The 23,746-nt window shown below is 44.9% G+C and overlaps 1 protein-coding gene across 6 annotated transcripts in view; it reads left to right on the forward strand.

Moving 5' to 3' along the window:
- The window catches only part of CSNK1G3 (casein kinase 1 gamma 3), a 479,935-nt gene that overhangs the window by 251,546 nt on the left and 204,643 nt on the right, over nt 1–23,746 (forward strand). For all 6 annotated transcript variants that reach the window (XM_069227081.1, XM_069227054.1, XM_069227089.1 and 3 more), the window contains one exon: nt 16,553–16,638. In XM_069227081.1, the coding sequence (XP_069083182.1) occupies nt 16,553–16,638 (86 nt within the window). The remainder of the gene's footprint in view (nt 1–16,552; nt 16,639–23,746) is intronic.

The following is a 23,746-nucleotide window of genomic DNA, read 5'->3' on the forward strand; positions in this document are numbered from 1 at the left end:
ATTTTTGTTCACTATATAGAGAGCCAGCCTCCTACAGTAAGTGCTTCGGTTCTATTAGCGTGATGTGCCTCTCTTATGTGTGCTTTCTGGTGTTTTACATATTAGTGCACGGTATAGCTCTTCCTAGCTGTATGCATAACCCTAACGTTTAGGGTCCCGAGTCTCATATCATTTTGAGGGGCCATGTCGTGGGAGGAGTGAGTACCCTCCGAGGGGCAGCTAACGCTCAGTATGCACGAATGTGGAGAGTCTATTCTATGCCTACCTTGTTGTGGATGGTGTTGAAGGTGCGACCCTGCTCTGGTCTCAGTGTGAAGGAATGAGAAGAAAGGAGAAGTGTAACATAAGTTTTAGGACATGCTGTAATGGCACTATGTCCAAACAAGGTAGAGACTTGTTCCATATCTGAAGGTAGGGTCGCAGCTTGGCAGAGAAGGAGCTCCTAACACTTGCGGTGAATGATCATACATTAGTGTAAAGAAATGGCTCCCTGTTGCAGTTACCCCCCACTTTTTGCCTGATACTGATGCTGACTTGACTGAGAAGAGTGCTGGGACCCTGCTAACCAGGCCCCAGCACCAGTGTTCCTTCACCTAAAATGTACCATTGTATCCCCAATTGGCACACCCTGGCACTCAGATAAGTCCCTTGTAACTGGTACTTCTAGTACCAAGGGCCCTGATGCCAAGGAAGGTCTCTAAGGGCTGCAGCATGTCTTATGCCACCCTAGAGACCCCTCACTCAGCACAGACACACTGCTTACAAGCCTGTGTGTGCTAGTGAGAACAAAATGAGTAAGTCGACATGGCACTCCCCTCAGGGTGCCATGCCAGCCTCTCACTGCCTATGCAGTATAGGTAAGACACCCCTCTAGCAGGCCTTACAGCCCTAAGGCAGGGTGCACTATACCATAGGTGAGGGTACCAGTGCATGAGCATGGTACCCCTACAGTGTCTAAACAAAACCTTAGACATTGTAAGTGCAGGGTAGCCATAAGAGTATATGGTCTGGGAGTCTGTCAAACACGAACTCCACAGCACCATAATGGCTACACTGAAAACTGGGAAGTTTGGTATCAAACTTCTCAGCACAATAAATGCACACTGATGCCAGTGTACATTTTATTGTAAAATACACCCCAGAGGGCACCTTAGAGGTGCCCCCTGAAACTTAACCGACTATCTGTGTAGGCTGACTAGTTTTAGCAGCCTGCCACAAACCGAGACATGTTGCTGGCCCCATGGGGAGAGTGCCTTTGTCACTCTGAGGCCAGTAACAAAGCCTGCACTGGGTGGAGATGCTAACACCTCCCCCAGGCAGGAATTGTCACACCTGGCGGTGAGCCTCAAAGGCTCACCTCCTTTGTGCCAACCCAGCAGGACACTCCAGCTAGTGGAGTTGCCCGCCCCCTCCGGCCAGGCCCCACTTTTGGCGACAAGGCCGGAGAAAATAATGAGAAAAACAAGGAGGAGTCACTGGCCAGTCAGGACAGCCCCTAAGGTGTCCTGAGCTGAAGTGACTCTAACTTTTAGAAATCCTCCATCTTGCAGATGGAGGATTCCCCCAATAGGGTTAGGATTGTGACCCCCTCCCCTTGGGAGGAGGCACAAAGAGGGTGTACCCACCCTCAGGGCTAGTAGCCATTGGCTACTAACCCCCCAGACCTAAACACGCCCTTAAATTTAGTATTTAAGGGCTACCCTGAACCCTAGAAAATTAGATTCCTGCAACTACAAGAAGAAGGACTGCCTAGCTGAAAACCCCTGCAGAGGAAGACCAGAAGACGACTACTGCCTTGGCTCCAGAAACTCACCGGCCTGTCTCCTGCCTTCCAAAGATCCTGCTCCAGCGACGCCTTCCAAAGGGACCAGCGACCTCGACATCCTCTGAGGACTGCCCCTGCTTCGAAAAGACAAGAAACTCCCGAGGACAGCGGACCTGCTCCAAGAAAGGCTGCAACTTTGTTTCCAGCAGCTTTAAAGAACCCTGCAAGCTCCCCGCAAAAGGCGTGAGACTTGCAACACTGCACCCGGCGACCCCGACTCGGCTGGTGGCGATCCAACACCTCAGGAGGGACCCCAGGACTACTCTAAGACTGTGAGTACAAAAACCTGTCCCCCCTGAGCCCCCACAGCGCCGCCTGCAGAGGGAATCCCGAGGCTTCCCCTGACCGCGACTCTTTGAATCCTAAGTCCCGACACCTGGGAGAGACCCTGCACCCGCAGCCCCCAGGACCCGAAGGACCGGACTTTCACTGGAGGAGTGACCCCCAGGAGTCCCTCTCCCTTGACCAAGTGGAGGTTTCCCCGAGGAACCCCCCCCTTGCCTGCCTGCAGCGCTGAAGAGATCCCTAGATCTCCCATTGACTTCCATTACAAACCCGACGCTTGTTTCTACACTGCACCCGGCCGCCCCCGCGCTGCTGAGGGTGAAATTCCTCTGTGGGCTTGTGTCCCCCCCGGTGCCCTACAAAACCCCCCTGGTCTGCCCTCCGAAGACGCGGGTACTTACCTGCAAGCAGACCGGAACCGGGGCACCCCCTTCTCTCCATTCTAGCCTATGTGTTTTGGGCACCACTTTGAACTCTGCACCTGACCGGCCCTGAGCTGCTGGTGTGGTGACTTTGGGGTTGCTCTGAACCCCCAACGGTGGGCTACCTTGGACCAAGAACTGAACCCTGTAAGTGTCTTACTTACCTGGTAAAACTAACAAATACTTACCTCCCCTAGGAACTGTGAAAATTGCACTAAGTGTCCACTTTTAAAACAGCTATTTGTGAATAACTTGAAAAGTATACATGCAATTTTTATGATTTGAAGTTCCTAAAGTACTTACCTGCAATACCTTTCGAATGAGCTATTACATGTAGAATTTGAACCTGTGGTTCTTAAAATAAACTAAGAAAAGATATTTTTCTATATAAAAACCTATTGGCTGGATTTGTCTCTGAGTGTGTGTACCTCATTTATTGTCTATGTGTATGTACAACAAATGCTTAACACTACTCCTTGGATAAGCCTACTGCTCGACCACACTACCACAAAATAGAGCATTAGTATTATCTATTTTTACCACTATTTTACCTCTAAGGGGAACCCTTGGACTCTGTGCATGCTATTCCTTACTTTGAAATAGCACATACAGAGCCAACTTCCTACAATTAGTCTGGCGAAGATAGCTAGGGTCTGGCATTAAGTGGGGTCTGGATGGGAGGGAAGGAAGGGCGAGGGTTGGAAAGTAAGGGAAGGGTGGGAATTGGGGGGAAAGTAGGGGTAAGGGAGGTGAGGATATGTGGGCCCAGTCATATTATGGAATCAGCTGTTTGTAGAGTTACCAGTGGGGGAGTCTGGGAGCCAAGGCATGGCCCTTCTGTTGAGGCTGACTCGTCATTGGATGTAAATATGCGGGGCCTCAGTCTTCCTCTAAAGAGCCAGCACTGTCCCCCAGTGACTCGGCCACCTGTATTTCTTGCCAGGGATCTGCAATGAGCTGTTCAGGGGTTGGACAAAAATTGCTGGTTTGTGGAGCAAGGTGACACTCCTCCGCTCTCGCTGTTGCTCCGTCGCCCCATTCCTGACGGTTGAGGAGGCCCCCTCTCCTGGGCTGGACAACTGGGGAACAGTAAGGAGTATTTTATCCCGAGGACGCAGAGTTTTTTCTTTGACTATACACCAGCTGTACAGCGACAAAAGACCTTGTATTTAAGTACAAACAGCATAACTGGTTGGTTGTCCAGTTTCAAGGACCAGCAGATCTCGCACCTTGTCGGATGGAATCCCGGTCCCTGTAATGTAGCAGTTTGATGAGCATGATGCATCAGGGTGATCCTGGGATCGGCGGCCTCGTCGAGACCCTGTGTGCCCTTTCTAGTGAGGGAAAAAAAGGGGTGAGATCTGGGAAGAGGTTAAGGAGCGGAACCAATTGTCAATGAATGTCAGAGGGCTGCGTCCCTCCAGTCCCTCTGGGAGACCCATGACACGAATGTTACTTCTACGGGAGCATCCTCTGTTTACTCCTCTAGAGTTTTCACTCAGGCATGGAGGTTCACAAGGGGTCTTTGGGCATCAAAAATCTGGGTTGTAGCATATATAGCTCCTTTTTGTCAGTTTTAGGTGGTCATCTCTGCAAAACCAGAGTTTGGTCATCAGGCTTTCCACATTTGACTCCATGGAGAGGTGGAAACTTTTGATGTTGACAAGGACACTGTCATGCTTGTTGTCCGTGGCGCCAAATAATCAGTTGGGTTGTCAGCAAGAGGAGTCTCCCGCATTCTTGTCTGCTGTCTTACCCCAAGAAGGCCAGGTAAGTCAAGGAGGGGATTGTTGGTTGGTTCTCCGGCCTGTTGGATGGACTGCTGGAGGGTGATTGGTAGAGGGCAGGACTGTGACAAGGATGTGCAGCTGATCAAGCTCCTTTCACACCCCTGACGTGGCTCACTGTAGTCAAGTTCCTGCTGATCTAGGGGGTGACAGTGTATTTGCAGGTTCGTGACAGTCTACGGGTGTGCAGTAAAGTTCAACTGCTGGAGTTTGTTGTTGCCTCAGGATGGGAGCAAAGGAGGGAGAAAGAGTGGGGGGTCCAACACGGAGCTGCTGAAATCTCTGCTGTCTTTCCCCTCTCCAGCAGTATTAGAGGGCCTCCCCCTTGGCTGCTGTCTGTCGATCACGTTAAGGTGCTGGGCTCCTCATCTTGTGGGAGTTTGTGTCAGGTGGCGCTGAGAGGAGTGGGTGAAGTTCGGTGTGCCCAGGGAGGGGGGGCAGTAGATACCCCACCAGTAGACCTGTCTGTTTACCTTGTTGTGCCCACCTTTCCTCTCTTCAGGTCACAAGTGTGGTCGCTGTAGCCCTTCAAGGGCAATGATGGTGCGCAGCTCTCCTGCTATTCCTACAGCAGGCCCTCTGAGGGTGGGACAAGGCTATATTGGCTGGGCCAGCCGATGTCTGCGGTGGGGGCTTTCTACTACGCTTTCTCGTCCGAGCGTGGTAGGTGTGTTGGGGGGAGGGACAGCTCTTGAGCTCCACCCTTGTGGCTGCCTCTGTGTCCCAGGCCTCATTTAATGCGCAGCCCCTGCGCCTTTTGCCAAACCAGTCTGATGCCTCCTCGCCGGGAAGTACCACAGACGAGGACAGCTCAGGGCAGTTGGCATCTGCCGATGGCCTGTCTTAACCCCCAATTAACAGCAGCCAGACCGGGCTGCCTCCTGCCTTTCAGTAGGCACTGCTGGTGGGTTTGGCCGTGCTATGCTGGGCCACATGGCTTTGGGGCGATAGAGAGCAGAGTGGAAGGTAGGATGTAACTGGCTGGAGGGTCGCCGCAGCTCCTCAACTGCAGCTATATCACCTCCCTCTCTGTCGGATCAACTTTTTGGGGCCAGCACCTATTCTCTGGGTCTTCCTCATGAGTGAGCAGCAAGGCTTTTGGAGAAGTGTTTTTTCTTTGTTGGTCCTGATGAAGCGTCGATATATCCGGCTGGACCACTAGACGCGAAACATGTTGACCCACGATTAGAGGCACTATAATTAGGTTTAGTCCTCTCGTGTTTCTGTTTTGTTGTTGAGAGTAATTGGGCATTACCACTCAATACTTACTTTCATATTTGTTTTAATCTTGGTCTCCTTCTCATTAAGACTGATTAAATCTATGATGTGTTTTCGAGATGGATAACCAATTTTATTCCTTTCTCTCCGATTTTGCTTAGGTGCCTAGAATAAGGTACCGTGTCTAAATGACTTATTATCAAGCTCCTATTAGAGCAATACGGTTAAGAGCCCCCTCTTGGGAGCCCGTCAGGCATCGCAGCGCCGGCCTGGCGAGGAGCGTTCCTGATGATGAAGCCAGTCATCCATTGTGATGCATGAGGGTTCGTGCTCCTGTAGAATTTGGTCCTCTGGAATTCCTTTCTGATATTGGAACAGTGTACCCTTTTTTCTATGATTACCCGTACTGGGAGACTGTACACTGGACCATTAACCTCCCGGTCCCTCCCCTCTTTGATTTAGATGTGTGGTGCAATGTGCCATTCCTGCATCGTTGGGAGCGGGCCCAACAAATCGATATCCTACACCTTGCAAGCAATAAGCCTATTGCCACCAGTCGCCTAACAGCTCCCTGCACCTGCTTGTCGCATCCCAGCATAGCCAATAAAGGCGCCGGCTCCATTGTCTCACCAGTAATCACCTCTAGTTCCTTGAACACAGCTTGCCAAAAACTCTGCACCCCAGGGAAAAACCAAGCAAGGTGTGCAAATCCCTCCTCCTCCTCATCGCAGCATGGGCAGCCTGCACCATCTCGCAATCCATAGTCCAGCATCCAACTGCAGCCACAAATGTGGTAGGTCTTGTGGATTATGTACTCACTAATGAGCGAACATGCACTGCGCCACTGTGCTACGTTTCTAGATCCAGGGATGTTGAGCTCCCCCATATCATAAGGTAAGGACAGTGTCTCCAGTGTGCTCTTGGTTGTTTCCCTCCCAGGCCAGATGAACCATAAGGGCCCACAGGTTATCGAAAATTGCTCTGGGCATCAGCATCTGGATATTCATGAACAGGAATAACAATCTAAGTAACAGCACCATTTTCATTATGGCTATGCTCCCATCAAGTTACAGTGACAGTGGCAGTCTAACCCAGCGATCTATTGCCTCCAAGAGCTTCTGCACTGCACTGCCGTAGGTGTCTAGCATCACAACCACTCGGTCCGTGTGTACCTGTATCCCTAGAGAGCGTACTGAATCCGTCATCCATTGCAGTGGGTAGTTTGACTGCACTGGCGTTGTGGCAGGGTGATCAGGAGTATGATGGACTTATCCCAGTTCGCACAAAGCCCAGAATGTCCTCCAAACAATACCACCTCTTGTAGTACTGGAGCAAGGTTATGCTCCGGTTTACGTATGTGGAGCATAACCTTTCTCTGCATACGTCAAGGTGATTAAATTGTAATTTGGGAACCAGAGGCCCTGATGTGCATGGTATTCCTGAAGTACGCAAGCCAAGGAGACAGGGCAAACCTTGTCTGGTGCCCATCATGATGGCAGTGGGCGCAGTGACAATGGCATTAACCTGAACACAAATGGTTGGCAGTGTGTAGAGCACCTTAACAAGCTGGAGAAAAACATCTACCACCCCGATTGGCCTCAGGACCGCAAGCATGAAGCCCCACTCCAAATGCTGAATTGTGCTGAAGAGCGTTCTGAGATTGAACATTAAACTGTGACCCGGGACAAAGCCGGCCTGCTCAGGGCCTACCAGAAGCAGAGCCAAACAATTGGCCAGTATTTTTGCATAAATCTTAGTGTCTACATTTAAAAAAGGGACAAGGGCCTATATGAAGAGCAGCGGTCTGCCGGCTTGCCCAGCTCCAAGAGAAGTTACTAGGAGGGCCTCACACATTGTAGTAGGCATACAACCCTCCTTGACCATCTCTTCATATAAAGTGACCAGGTGGGGAATAAGCTGGTTCTGGTATGCCTTATAGAAGGTGACCGTGAGCCGATCAGTACCCGCCACCTCCCTGGACGGCATTTCCCTGAGCGTAGCACGTATCTTCTCCAGGTGTAGTGGAGCCACAATGTGCTCCCTGTGTTCCCTTGTGAGCCATTTCATTGTGATGTTTGTTTGTGAGGTACTCTGTGGTAGCGTTGTCATCGTAGGTAAGACATGCCTTGTATAAGTCGCCATAATACCTGCAGAAACAATCTACGCACAAAGGTAAACCCTGTTCATCTTACACTTCTAGGATGTGCATCATCTTCTCGCCAGGGGGTGAAGTAGCACCACCAGAGTCGGTCCAGATCGTATTTATGTGCAAACAGATATTTCCCTAAGTGGCGTCCAGAAAGCCCCACTCTGCCATCTCCCTCTGTTGCAGCTCCAGATCTGCCATCTCCACCACCAGTGGGGTCAGACACTCTTGCAGTGGCTTAAGGACCTCAGCATGTTTGGACAAGGTGACCCCCCATTTATAGATCTTGAAGGTTTCCCCATACTGTTGCGTACTTATCTGTGGAGCCAACATTAGTATGGAAGAACTTATCAATTGCCTGTGCTAGTCTTTCCGGAAATGCAGCTTCCAAAACAGAATACAAGGGGATTTGCCAGGTGAACGTGGGTGGCTGCAGAGTTTGTAGCTCCAACTCCCAAAGAACCAGTGAATGCTCAGAGTATGTGAGCAGTAGCTGCTCGCATCACTGTACACACAGGACTAGTCCCCATGACAGTAAACAAAAATCGATGTGGACGTTGTGTACGGTTGAGTAACTAGTGGGGGACCTGTGACGCCAGCTGTCCAGCAATCCACCATGGGAAGTTATCTTTGTTGTGGCACAAGTCACTGCTGAGATGGCCCCCTGGAGCGATCCTAATCTGGGCACAATTAAAATTGCCACCCCAAATTTGAAGCAGATCACCTCATTGAGCCAGCTGGGCATTGAGTTTTTGGTTAAACTGTGGGTCACCGTAGTTGGGCCCATATACCCTGACCAGTAGGACCGCTAGGCTGTCCTTCAAACAGCAGGCTACCACATATCTACTGGATCTATGCACACCTCCTGTAATTTGACTCCCAAGCCCAAATTAGGACACCCCTAGTATGTGAGGTGCAGCCTGCCATGCAGCAAAGCCCCTGCATTCTACAGTGTTACAACACTCTGCTCTCAGGTGCTAAATGCATTTCATGCAAATCTGCAACATTGATTCTGTGCATCTGGACATAAGCTAGTACCTTGCATACTTTCCTGCAATCATTCAGCCATCTGACATTCCACGTAATGAACTGTAGCAGCGAGGGGCCCAACACTGCATTCTGTATGTCATGCTTCACCATCATTCGCTTCTACTTGTCCAAGAATACCTGAGCATGAGGTACTCAGTGCCCGCAGCCAAAGCCAGCACATAGAAAAAAAGATACATAAAATAATACCCAACCCCCACCCAGGCTGTGATCCCCCACAACTTACACAGTGGTACATTACTCACCTTGGACCCACCCCTACCTCTACCTCATCTAATTAAATCTCAAACAGAACTAGGTAGTGCACACGTGGGGACAGATGTTGCCCGGCCATTCTCCCTGTACTGCATATAGCCGCATGTTATACATAGTGTGTGTGTAAATCAATGGCAAAAACACTTTGACTGTAACAGCTCCAGCCGTGACCTCTGGGTCAAGTATAGTCTCTAGCGGTAGCAGCTAGGCATTAAATGCAGCACAGCAGCAAGAACCCTCTTACCACAGTCAATTGTATTTGTCACCTGGGATAGTTTGTTTCAAATCCAAGTGAGTGCGTTCATCAGCTCCCGGCACCCAGGGGAAGGAGATTTAGGCTCATGAATCCAAACAAACTGCCCCAGAAAAGGATGGCGCCCCCTGAACAGAAGTCGTCACAGGAGTAGCCTAACCTGGAAGCTGAGTCACCCAGTCAGACAGGCACAGTCCTACTCCTCCATATCCTGGGTGTTTGCAGTATAACCATTGTCTGACCTAGGGGAGTGCCGTCATCTTCCCCGCTCCGTCTCCCTGTGCTTGAGGAACTACTGCAGCTGCTTCGGATCGTCAAATTGTTGCTTTGCCAACGACCATTACCTGTAGCCTCGTGGGGCACAGCATGTTGTATTCCATTTGTAGCTCCCGCAACCGTCACTTGGCCGAAATGAATTGTCTCCTTGCCTCTTGCACCTGCTGAGTAAAATCCAGCTTCAGGGATGGCTCCGAGAGCTCATGTCAGAGTACTTTCAGACCTCAAGCCTTACGGTGCTCAGCATAACGATCTCTGTAATTTACCAGTCTTGCTATGATGGGAAGAGGTGCAAGAGAGCGGTGGGCACTCTCCACTCTGAAAATGTCAGGTAGAGTCTCTCGCCCCAGAAGATCATTCTGGAGTTGTTCTAGATAGCATTCCATATTGTCTATATTGGCGGAATCAGCTGCGCCTACAATTCTGAGGTTGTTCCTATTTGAGCAGGCTTCGGGATCCTCTGTCTTCGACTGCAATGCGAGCAAATGCTTATCCATCTGTTTTTGAGACAGACAGAGTGACTTGTTCGTCTTCGGCTTCCAATACAATCTGCTTTACTATGTTGAGGTGCTCAGCATGTTTGTCTAGTCGTTCAGACATATGATTCATCCTGAAAGTTAAAGCGTTGATCTTGCCATCTGTCCTAATGAGACTGTGCTGCATAGCGACTAGGATATGTTTCAGTTCTGTGTCCACCTCTGCATCGGGCTCCTCATGCGTGATCCCTGACGCAGCCGTTCCTTTGTTGTGGGTCTTGGAATTTTTTCATAGATCAAACTGTAGTCTGGGCTGTGCTTCAACTGTTTTGCCCATACTGTCAATTAGTAATGATGTGTTCCGCTTAGGGCACCACCATCTCCAGCGGACCCTTCTGGAACAATCTGTGTGCTGGGATGGCCTGGGCCTCCGGTTCAGGTGCCGAATTGGCAGCTGCAGGAGAGTTCATTGTGAGCATGCAGGGCAATGCCACCCCGTGCTCAGGCACCCAGTCACCACGAGGAGTTGAAGTCACCGCCGTACCCAGAGCCCACTACGCGGCAGTCACCTGGTGTCAGGGATAGGGCCTTGGGGTCAGACAGGACAGCCACAGAGCACGACACAGGCTGGTGTAGAGACACAGCCACGAGCGTGAAGGTCAGTAGATAACTAGTCGCTTTCCATCCAGTACAGGTAACCTCCATGTATTGTGTCCCCCGCTCGTGATTTGAGGGCAGCTCTCAAGATATACATATATACCCCTGCAGCGTTCAGGGCGCATGACAGAACCTATATGGGGATCTCTCCCACCAGCCCGAGTCGTACTTGCCGCTTCTCGACCCAGCTTGGGGGCCCGCCTTGCCGGGGATGTCAGCGTTCCAGCTTGCAACAGTCAAAGGCTTTCTCTCAGCAGCCCGCCGCCTTTATACCAGCGGGCAGTAGGTAACTGCAGTTATTAAGAACATGGCGGGGAAAGCTGGATGTAGCGTCTCTCTATGTCCTGTGGTGCAGGGGTCTATCTCCGCCGGTAGGCACCCTCTTACTGCACCACCGCCGTAATTGTGCCTAATTGTTTAGTTTGCAGCTCAGAGGTGTGGGCCTCATTCACACCAGGACCGGGAGTCTCCTCACCCAGACTTTTTCCAAGCTCCTCTTCCCACTTTGGTATGTAACTATGCCGAATTGGCTCTAGGAGCCACATCCTGAGCCTGATATAGATGATAGACCCAGTTCCCTGCCAAGGTCTGCAGGGGAATGGACTCCGGGGGTCAACTCCCTGTCCCCCTGAACCCTCCACCCGCCTGTTCCAGACCAGTGTAATTCCTGGAGTAACTTTATTTGGATCTGAAATTGCTTTCCCTACTATTCCCCAATTTTGAGGTCCCCATATTGTAATAATTTAATTAACTTTTGTGGACCTGTAACATCTGCTTCTAAGAAATTAGTCATGTAAGCTTGGTGGGAAATTTGGGTTATATGATAGGAGAAATTGGAATGCTTTGCACTCTTACTTTACAAAGCCATACTGATAGTGCTTAGGAGTGTGCTTTTGCAAGGCCTGTGTTGCGAGCGGAGTCTCCAGAGGTGCCGCAGAGGAAGGGGAGACAGAGTTTTCTCTATTGCCACCCAGGGTTTAACTCTATTAGATCCCATCCTCTCCAGTGCTGGATTCAGCTGGCTGGATAAAAGGTATCAGGGAACATCTAGAAATCCTAGACCTCCATCAGACTGTTTTTTGGAGGTGGTGTTCTTGGAGACAGAAATTTTCCAAAAATAATGTTGGATTTCTGCCAAGTTTGCTTGGGCCATTTCAGACGGATAGCCTGAGCTACATATAATATACAAGGAAAGGAATTCATTGTAATGCTAGTGATTCAGCTAATCCAGAACAAATCTAGCCTACCACAACAATATAGGTCTTTGAACAAGATGTCCAGTAGCGCTTGTTTGTTATTAGGGTATATGGCAATGACCCCATTTAGCAAAGCTAGCCTTCTGAATATATAATGCCACTATGCAGTAAATGGTGCCTTGTGCTCTGGGGGGATCAGGCACCTTCATCGATGTGGATTTTGTGCTATTGACTCTGAATCCCAAGACTTTCAAGAAGGATTCTAATTCTTTTTTGAGTGCTGGGATGAAGATTGCTGAGTTTGTTAAGGAACAGAGGACATAGGCCTTGAAGAGGACAATTTTATACACCTTGCCACTGACCTTTATAGTCTTTGAATTTTTGTATAAGTGGTTCCTTGCAAGGATGAAAATGAGGGGGAGAGTGGGCACCCTGTTTCATTCCTGTCAAGAGCCACATAGATTGTGATAGCTTACCCTTGATTTTGTTGCAGGCCGAAGGGGCTGCTTAAGTGGCTGCGATGAAGGAAGTCATCGTCATTTAGGTGGGAGTTTTGGACAGTACTTTGAATGTAAGTTTCCAGTTGACTCGATCAAAAACGTTTTCTACTTTACGCGAGAGAAAGGTCATTGGAGTTTTGTTTTTATTAGCTGTATCATTCAGGTTGACCACCAGCCTTGTGCTGTTACAGGTGTCCCGAATTTGGATAAACCCTGCCTGGAGGAGGGGATACTATTATTGTCCAGACTCAGTTTTGTCCCATCACAATGACTTTAGTGAACATTTTCCCATTATTATTGAGAAGCGTTATCAGTTGATACAAGCTATTATTTAAAGCATTCTTGTCAGGCTTTAGGAAGACCGTAATGATCGCTTTCCCCATAGTGTCTGAAACCTCTTTGACTTCCCCTATGACAATAAAACAACTTGTACAGAGGTTTCTGCCAGAATATCCTAGGTTTAATAAAAAAGACCTAGGAAAACCATTGGGCCCTGTGCCTTGTTTCTCAATAGCCATTTTGACTTCTAGATGAAAAGTAAGAGCCTCTATCATAGGACTCTTACCATGGAGGCAAGACGGCTGGTTTCAGGCAGCAGCACGACCGCAAGTGGGGGACTGACGCGACCCCTCACCGTCTGGTACTTGTTGGCCTAATCCTTCTGGCTACCTAGCAGCACCTCACCCACTCCTATGAAGTACAGGTGATTTGTATCAGCCTGATGCATGGCACTCTGACTCCTGAGGGAAATCTTAGTTGGCAGATCCAGCCCCTTTCTCTCATTAGTACAAGTCTCACACAAGCACAGGCAGACAGATGCAGGGCACTTTTCAATGCATTTATTGAAAAGACTGCAATCCATGATAAAGTATATGAGCTGCGATTGTTAGGAAGATGAAACATATCACAGTTAGAAATGTGATGATGAGTGTGAAACAGATAAATAATCCCAACATATTGGCATAAACAAGCACGTACAAATCCCTACCTATGCTTCTAACTTTCTACATGAGAGCATAACTGTGATAGCCCTTTTCTGCCCATACTCGTCCATGGAAGAAATCCCTGCACCCCCCAGGACCCTCAACTGAAAAGTAGGGTTCTGCCCACTGTCTCCTTGGTTGGCTGTAGAGACAGGGCTGAGGTCAGCAAAGTGGCAATGAAGTGACACACAGCATAGGAAAGCTCCTCTGGCTGGAATGACCTCTCTAGCCTTCTTTAGCAATGTAATGTTTTAAGAACAAAACATGTTTGTGTTCTGAGAAACAGGCCTGACGTGGTAATGTGCCTAAGTGTCGAGGTTGGCTGTGCACTCTTGTGACAACAACATTAGATAGATTATCAAGTACAGCCTTGGGCAGAAGAACACAGTGAAATGTTGTGCAAGGAAAGTAATAACAACACCTTTGCAGAAGAGCAGCTGATTAGAAAAGTAAAACATCTCCGCTAAAAGTAAGCTATGCTAAAATGAATTAAAATGAATAAATGAAAATGAAGCAAATAACTAGGTAAAAGGGCACAGGCCGCAGGCCTAAACTAAAATAAGAGTGCCCAAGCAAGGCGCTAAAATTAACCCACAACACTTCAAGGTCTGGTAAAATATCTGAGGCTACCTCTAGTTATCTATAGTGCCTCAGAAAGCCATCTTCAATCTTGAGATTTATTGTTTGGCCAAGATACAGTTATGTGTTAAAAAAAAAAAAAAAAAAAAAGAGAACATTCTCCATTTCTCATTAGTGTGTGCAAACCCTTATCGTTGTGTCTAGGGCCAGCACAAGCGTCTGATCAAAAGAAAGAAGCTGATGCTAGAGAGGATTTTGTGCATCCACAAGAAGAATGTGTTGTCCCTCTAATTGGTGTACTGCAGACGCTATGTCCTCTGTCAGAGTCTGTGACATTGTGAAGGAGCCTCATCTTTAGATTGTCCTAAACATGTTCCTATTGAGAAGCACGTTAAAATCCCCTTCTATTATCAGGAAGCCTTGGGCAATAATCTACCTCAGTTTGGAGGAACAATGATGAGTAATAGTTGTTCTTCCCCTTCTTTGGCCCATATATATCGGGGAACATTGTAATTTCCCTATCCTGTAGTTTACTTCCAATCGCTGCCATTCTCCCTATTTGGACTTTTGTGGAAGCATTGAGATAGAAAGTTAGGCCTCTCCTCAATAATATTGCTGCTCCTCTTATCTTATTTAGTCATGGGAGTGGAACTGGCATGTAAACCAGTAAGATCTGAGCCTAGGTGCATCTTGCTTCAGTAAAAGTGTGGCATTGTAATCTGTGTTGTGTAGACATTTCAGCATTACTCACTTTTTAATTGGATTGTTCTGTGTCATGTAGACATTTCAGCATTGCTCACCTTTTAATTGGATCACTTGATATGGGCAGTTGAGCTTGATGTTTATCTTCTCTGGCTGGCAGAGTGTGTCGGAAAATGTACCTAACATAGGTCTCTACATCAGAGTTTGGAATTTTTGGGATGATTCCCCTTATTCTTCTGTTGTTCAATTGGGACTGGTTCTCTTAATCCTCAAGTCTCTCAACTATTACTGTGTGTTGGGTCTCATGCGCTTGCACCCTTTACGCAAGGTTGTCTTATTTGTGAACCTGTTCAGGTACCTTCTGTAGATTCCTTTCCAGATTAAAGATTAGTTTCGCCAACTCCTTACAAAGGGAAGAGAGTTCTACCTTAAATTCCTTAATTAGAACTGAGATGTCTCACCTAATGGCTGGTGTCGGTACCTCTGAATAATCTGGAGCTGCGGCAAAGTTGAAGCTATCTTGTTAGATTCGATTCTCCACCTTATCCATCCTGTCTTCCTTGTGGCTTTGCTTCTGGTCCTTTATAGATGGAATTTTTGGCTACTTTAGCTTCGCGGCTGTCTGAGTCACCAAACTCGCTGTCCAAAACTTGCTCCTTCTGCCCCATAAACTGTATGAGGGTGGTTGCACTGTTTTGAGATGTCACTGTTTGCCGGCAGTGAACATCTGCTGTAATGCTAGTTTTATTGGGTACGGAGCGACCTGGGGTGTGCGTCCATGTGACACTGTGGGGAGCTACTCCTCAGTAGTACAGGTGGGTGCGGGAGGGCAAGACCTCTGGGAATCTCATATGTTGCCCTCGTTCTCAAGTAGGATCTGCAAAGGTGACCTCCCCCACCTCAGTAGGGACTCCTGGACGTGTGCTGCAGAGCCATCACGTTTTTAATTCTCCCCCTCCCTCCAGCAAGAAGCAATTAGCCCTTGTCTCTGAGGGAGTCAAGCAAAGCAAACCTCCTTCTGCTGCCTCAGCTTTGCCTTATCGTGTGTGCAGGGGAGTGGAGTGGGAGGGACAGATCCAGGTTGCACATCCATCACTGTTGTCAACAGTGCTTCTTGCTGTTAGGGCCCATGCTCCCCGGCTGGTGTTGGGCCTCACGCAGCCCTAGAATGGATCCTCTGTAGGCCATTCCACAACTCACTATTGGTGGGGATGGCCACCACTTTGAATTGGAACCACACTGATAAGAGCCAGCTCCTGAAATCACTAGTGTCCCGATTTTCTCTCCATGTCATCTTGAAGCTGGCGGTGTTATTGACCCGGCTCAGGTTGTACCTAGGCATAGGCAAAGTGGGCAACAGTCCATCCTCCATGTGGTTTTTGGGAAAGTGAACTGTCCCTCTATCTTACTTCTGTTTATTTCTCTATCTCGGCCCCAGAGACCTTTTAAGGCATAGGCTAAGTGGCCACCTGCCCACACCCCTCATCTTCAAAATACATTTTGGGAAAGTGAACTTTCCCTCTATCTTACTTCTGTTTATTTTGCGATCTCACCCTTTAGTATAAATTCTGTATTGTTTGGCATCATGTGGCTTAAATCATCATAAAATGGGCAATAAAATTCATTACATTTTGTTTCAAGCAGGGTCAGCTAAAATATTTCTTACACTGTGCCTCCAAAGTATAGATAATACTTTTGTCACCAAGCACTAATTAAAAAATCAGGTAAATTGTTGTTGTGGAAATAATTATGTGAGACATACCTTGTGATAATGGCCCGACTACTAATGTTTTAAACCTTTGTTAAATTGGCGTTCCATATTAAAACAAAACCTGTTTTTTTCTAATGGTCTGTTCCTTTTAACACTTTCAGTTTTTTAAATGATATCCAAACTTAAATGTTCAGTTTTAAAATAAAAAATATGTGTAAATGTTTTGCATTTCAGAACAAAGTAGACGAGACGATTTAGAAGCTCTGGGTCATATGTTTATGTATTTTCTACGAGGGAGCCTACCCTGGCAAGGTTTAAAGGTAGAGTATATTTTTTATTCATTACTTTGACAAAGTTTGCTCTACTGACAAAATAAGTGTACCACATTGTGTGGAAAAATATAATGACTGGAAGGATTATTAATATACTAAGGTCTACAATCCACAGCTGATTGTTTTCATTTTAAAACCCGATAATTTATTGCTTTATTTATTACTATTATTTATTACTATTATTTAATACTTTATTTATTTTATAACTTTTATTATTTAATACAGCGTAACATAGATGCATATTAACTTCATTCTTTGTAAAAGGCAAAGGACTCTGGCAAATCGTACGGATGTGTAAAATGTGTTTTAAACAAAGAACTTCTTGTTTAGCTTATTTCTTTTAAAACTTTTAATTGATATTTGTTCATCAAACATAATCAGTAATTGGCAAATTACACTTTGATATTATAACCCATGTGACTTTTTGCGACATAATGGCTGAGCATGTATTTGCATCTTACCCACGTTAATATATCGAATCAAGCCAACTCCTTCCATCCCCCACGGAATTGTTCATACTTGGATCCTTAAGTGGGAGAGCCGTTGTCCCCCAATTTTTAAATGTTTGTTTGACCAACCCCTGGCCTGCTACATATGTTTCTCAAATATGGTATATCACATGTATACAATTCTTCATCCTTTTGAGGATGTGATATTCCTCAATGGCTGTTAATGTAAATCATAATTTACACTGGTGATTCATAGGATAAATGCAACCATGTTCTAGAGAAAGTGCAGGTGTGCAGCAGCCCTCTTTATTTAGCTGGTTAATACAGCAAAACTACACTTCTACATGCCTATTTTGAGTTATTTCATTACAAGGAGCAGTAAATTAGCACCTAATACAATTATTCCATTTTACATCCAGGCATAGAAGATTTAATCACAGGTTATATCTGTGTTCCACTTTGCCGGTTCGGAAACTGCATGTCATTATACATTGCTGGGTGTAGTATAATCATATGGGAGTGTACCACACAAAATATCTTGAGCCTGCAAAATGATATTATTCCCAGGATCTTTAGAATTTTTGTGAGACTAATGCAAGAAGTTGTGTCAGGGCAATACTGATTGGTCCTTTGAAGGCCTAACGTCCATCTCCTGCATCAGAGAGTGAAGTAAACAACTGGCAGCCATTTTCTCTTTGCCTTTGAATAGGAAAGTTTGCTTTTCAGAACCACAGCCATCCTATTTCCTGGAGACTGTGTGAACCCACATTTTTGTTGGACTCTCACACCATGTCTTCAGAAAGATTAAGGTAGCACAACGTTTCAGAAAAGGAGTTTCTGGTTTTGGCTGAAGAGGTTGTAAAGCGGGAGTCGTGCCTCATGAGAAGCCTCATGGTGAACACAGCACTAAAAGTGAAGACAAGACTGTGGCAGAACACAAAGTAAATGTAGCCTCAACCAAGCCAAGCTCAGTGGATGATTGTAAGAAAATGTTTAATGAATGACCTCAAAAGAAGAGTAAGAAACCTCTTTATGAGAACACTAAAAAGATTGCCTAGTCACATTTGAAGATCACCACAAGTCCTGAAATTAGAGCCCTGAAAAGAGGCAGTGCGATCCATTATAAACCTCTGCAGCACTGAGGACATTGCTGGAGCCACAGAAGTTGGAGGAGAAGATGAACTAGGTAGGTCACAATGAATATCACTATATATTAAATATGTTACATTAATGTATTCCTTAAAAGGCCACGATTGGCACCTGTGCATCTTATAATACTATGGGAATCATGAAGTTTCTTCACATTATAGCGTTTTTTCCAAACATAACATATCTCAGAATGTTTAAAAAGACAAATTAAAAAACTTACATGTATTTATGCTATAAATATATATATATATATATATAGAGGAGTCCCATGATAAAATAATGTGGGGATATGTCTAATATAAGTCTTCATAAACATATCTGTCTTTACTGATAGGATATGAATATCTACTATTTCTTTTGTTTTTTAATCTAAGTTATAAAAGTATTCACAATTATTGTACATAATATAATAACATATGGTAATGTCTGTTTATTTTTACATAGTAAAAAATTATACATTATTTCAGAGAAAATGGCAGAGAGGAGAAAAGAACCAGTATGCACCCCCAACAATCTGTTCTACACTTGCAAAACATTCTAAAAAGAAGACTTCACTACAGTGTCTCTGTGATAGCTATCTGGCAACTCATACCACAAGTACTGAAGTTACAGATCGTTTAACCACTCTACCAACTGTTAGCGCCTCTGCTCACTCTTGGCTCCTTCAGATACAGAGAAGGAATCACAGCTTGAAACAGATGTCTCCATTGAGCTTAAGCATTTGGCATCTGACCTGCAAGATATTCTTAATTTTTAGAAGGCCCTTCAGACCATGAGGAATGGGGCTTATAAAGGGTGACCTTGGCGCAACAGCAAACACCATCTCTCGGACCTAATCAATTGAGTAGTGCATCACCACCTCCCAAGCCATTCTGTTGCTCTCACTTAAACTTTGGCTAACATTGGTCAGAGGCTTGGAGCAATGAAGGCTCCTGATAATGCACTTCTCAGTCACTCCAGGGAAGTATGCAACGTCTTTAATGAGGCTAATGCCACACTGAGGGAACAGGTCATATTGCAACGGCAGGAGGCACATTAGAGAATTTTACATTGTGTTCACCCGAGGACAGAATGGTATTATGCTCGCATTCAAGAGACATGGTCACATAAGCTGTGAAGGTTAAAAGGAGGCTGTATTAAAGATTAGCAGAAACCATGCAAATTTTGCAAACCAACTTTTTGATGGACAACCTACCCTAATCCATGGAATGTATCACATTTTTGAACTTCAAAAATGGCAGAGGATCCCGGATTTATAAACCCATCTCATCTTGAGAGAGATCAGTTCCACTACTCTTTCTCCACCATTATCCAGCTCCTCCCCATCACAAACGCCTCAGCAGGTAACACCAGTTAGACCATGGAGAAGATCTGTATTGCGGCACAATTATCTGACCCCTGTGTTACAGCTTCCAAGAAAGGCTACGGAAGACTTTTTTTGAAAATTTACAAAACTCATGTTTAGTTTACAAAGAAAATATGTTAGTGGATCATTACATATATTTTCTACTATGAAAAATACATATTTTGTTTTGAAGTTCAAAATAAAAATATTTTTTGATGTACTTATTGTGTAGTGTAATGTTTTTACAGGTTTACTCACATTCATAAAAGGCCTATAAACACCAAATGTAATTGTGAATGAGTTCATCTCTTATGACAGAAGAATTTCCATCCTGTTCTTGTTGGGCCTCTACATAATTGTAATATCATCTTCCACATGAACCATCATCTGGATGGATTGTGTTGTCTGACGAGGCCACATGTCTACATATTGCTGCATTGTGCACAATGCAGCATATGATTCTAATGTTTGTTATTTTCTCTGGTTGTATGCTAATGCCCCACACAATGATGTATACATCAGAAAACAAGTTCAACACACTCTATTACAATTCTCGTCCTCATTGCATCTATGTTGAGACTGAGTGATAGGGTCATGAAGGAGTGTAATAAGTAATTCTTTTAATGGATAACCACAGTCACCTAGATGGGGATAAATCAGAAAGGTGTATAAAAATGCTCTACTACAGTATGTAGAAGTATTGAGTAAGTGTTTAGTAATAGTGCAGAAAAGGTTATTTGGCTTAATATTCACCTAACAACTTTGTTCTTTATGAGTTATATCATGACATGGTATATGGTACCCTGTTTAAAAAGAATTATAAGTCACATTTAGATCCTGTGAAATTGGCACAGCAATGACTAATGATGAGTTCTGCATCACATACCATTTGCACATTTATGATATGCGTCATCTTCCTTTTCTTGTGCGTATGCTGGATTGCTCCACTGGTATAAGTGCAACATGAGAACAGAGAAATACTCCTTGGACATCCCTCAATGGCATAAACATTTTCCTTCACATCATCCACTATTTCATTGCTAAAGGGAAAACAAGGAAAACAACAGATTGTGATGCATGTTGGAATAGGGCACCCTTTACCTGCTTCATAATCTTGGAAAAGGGAAAAAATGCACCACAGTTAATATTTTAAAGTGTGGTGAAATGCCAGTCCTTATTCCAATATTGAACTGTAAAGCACTCCCTGTTACATCCAATAAGCTGATGATGGTATCCATGTGAAGGTGATAGTTTGTAAGGATATATTCTGTAGACATACCTAAAGGTTGAGACATCTCCTGAGCATTCTGGGGCTTTTTCTACTACTGTTGGATGCTTGTGCTCTTTATTGATCCTGTTGCTGCACCACTAACAGTAGAACCGTTAAATTAAGCTCCTTGAGTTGGGAGTGATGCAGAGTCAGTGCTTCAGCCATGCTACTGGGTGGAATATGAAAGCGAGAAGGTGTTGTCTGATATCATATATGCCTCAAAGTAGTAAATTGATATCTAGTGTCTTGGTTTAGTTGAGGCTGGTATGTTTGAGCTCCTGGATGAAAATGTTTGTTGGTTATAGTAAAAGCTTTTTTTCTATGAAACTTAGCTTTAAAAACTAGTTACATATTTTAAAATTAATTTGTGTTGTCCACAAACATGGTTTTATATGTTAAAAAATGTTACTATACCACTTGCCATGCCCAGGTGGTATTTTATTATACTAATTCCGCACCTCTGCAAAGCCCAACTGCTGCCTCAAATAGGAATTTTATTATTGTACCCGATTTTACCAGGAGCTATTTTACCACATCTGGTGAATCTAGATATGGTATGTGTGATTGTATCGCACAATGGTAACCCAGGTGCAACTTAAAGTTCTCTTTTGAAAGGTGAACAATTATTGTAAGTAGTGTTAGAGAAAAATCATGTTAGTTTGTAATTTTGAAAATCTTGCTTGTCTCTACTTTGCTGTGCACACACTCTTACCCAGATTCCACTAAATCCACTATTGTTAAGTTTAAGCACGTTTCAGTGACCCAACATTACAATGATCTTACCTCCACCACAGTGGGCCTGACAAATAATTTTTCATAACTGTTATGCCTATCCAAAGAAAGAATAATTGTAGAGGGGAGAATAATATTAAACCCAAATCTCTGCAGCCATTTGCATTTACCACGTGCAAGTTCTTTAGTGAGGATAGGAGCAATATGGACATAGGTCATTAATTGGTGTTCTAAAAATCTAACTTACAAAAGAGCTAAAGTACAAGTGCTTAATATATTTACCTGAATGTAACTTAGGTTATGCTTTCTTAAGAGGTAATTTGTCAGCTATAGCATCATAGACTGTAGAGATGCACCAAAGACACATTTGACAAGGCCAGTCATCAAAAGATTTCTTGAAGGTGTCAAGAGATAATTACCCCTACAAGTCGTCCCAGCACTAAAATGCTGACACCTTTCAAGTTAACACATAATTCAATATTACAATGTTTATCTATAAAAACAGCATTATTGTTTGTAGTTACATAATTATAAAGGAGTTAACGAAATACACCCCTCAACTATTCAGAAACTTTAAATGTAAATGAACCAAACCAATCCACTTTTAATGCTCAATTTAGTTTCTACTTTTCATGTTAGTCAAACTACACAATTACCTCTTTCTTCCGTAAGCCAACTAATTCAGCAGATAGAAACTCTAAAGATATTAAATATTAAAAGAGCAATAATGTTCTGCTTGGAGGAAACAATACCAGAAATAAAGTCAAATCATACTTTTCTGCACATGTTCCTCGAGCTATAAGCTAACCTATAATGAAGGCATAACAAGATAAATGAAAAAAATCATATTTGTCTTAACAGAAAGTTAAAATTCTATGAAGGACATGGAGGCCCGGATTATGCTCATCGTTCTTCATTTTATTGAACCAGCAGCCAACCTAAAGGTTATAACAGAAACTATATTTCCCATAAACAGTGGGAAAAATAACATTTCATGACAGCCAGTCCACATGCTGCATCCAGTTTAACTGCCCGTGATCGCTCTCTCTCCCATAAGATGGCAGTAGAGTTGGTCATTCCTGTTTAGAAGACTTTAAACCTAAGGGGAACCCAGACATTCATGAGACATCTCGAGTAAACTGGCCTGATGCACACTGCCAATACAATCAAAAGCTTTGAAATAATATATCATATAAGCAGGTCTCCAATGTGTAAGCAAACCAACAAATTTTTTAGTAAATGCACAAAACAGTTTTCAAAGAACTTCAGCCTTGCTTAACTGAAAGGTAGAATCTAACAATACAGGGTAGGTTTGAAACATGTTGTAAGAAAAGTGAGTCGGGAATAATCCTCACCTCAGTGTCCTTAATAGAAGTAAATCTTTTTTAGGAAATTTTTCATTCTATGTCAGGACCTGAGGTGAGGATTATGCTAGTGTAAAGCTCGTCAGCCACCAAAGCGCAATGAAGGATACTGGTTTGAAATAAAACTGTTTGAAGGTGGAGTCTGAAGAAAAGTCTGCAGCATTCAAACTATCCTCCAAGTGAGCTCCCAAGGTGAAAGCTTTAGAAGCCATAGCTCCTGTAGCAGAGTGTGCACCAAAAACAGACGTGTCAATGCTTGCCTCCTGCATGGCCTAACAGACCCATCTGGCAATAGTTGGGAAAGATACTGCTTTGTAAGGCTTTTGAAGTGCGATGAGAAGTTGGCATTCAGCATGTGGATGAACTTCCTCCGTCAAGGCCTTGGATGCCTTGATACAGAGTACTAGGCACAATTTTGGGGTCCCATCAAAAGCAGGATAAGAAATGATGCGTGTATAACATTAGGTGCATCTGAAGGTGACTCCATCCAGAGTAAACAGTGGCCCGAGAGATCCAGTGCTCTGACATCTGAGACCGGCTAGCAAGAGATTAGACATAGTAGGGTGGCTAATTCCGACCAATAGTTGGACAAGAACACATTGAGGACTTTGTTGCTAACCCAAAAGACTGAGTATCGTTGTCCTAGAGGAAGGTAGAGGCAAATACCCCTCATTGGTATCCTAACAATGGGGTGTTCTCCCATTGGAAGGCCTCCTGACAGAGTGTGGCCTGAGGAAATTGCTGACTGAAAGGTATTAACCGATCTGTAAGCTATACCAGCGTCGGC

Source organism: Pleurodeles waltl, chromosome 1_1 (genome assembly GCF_031143425.1).
Source record: "Pleurodeles waltl isolate 20211129_DDA chromosome 1_1, aPleWal1.hap1.20221129, whole genome shotgun sequence".
Classification (NCBI taxonomy): domain Eukaryota; kingdom Metazoa; phylum Chordata; class Amphibia; order Caudata; family Salamandridae; genus Pleurodeles; species Pleurodeles waltl.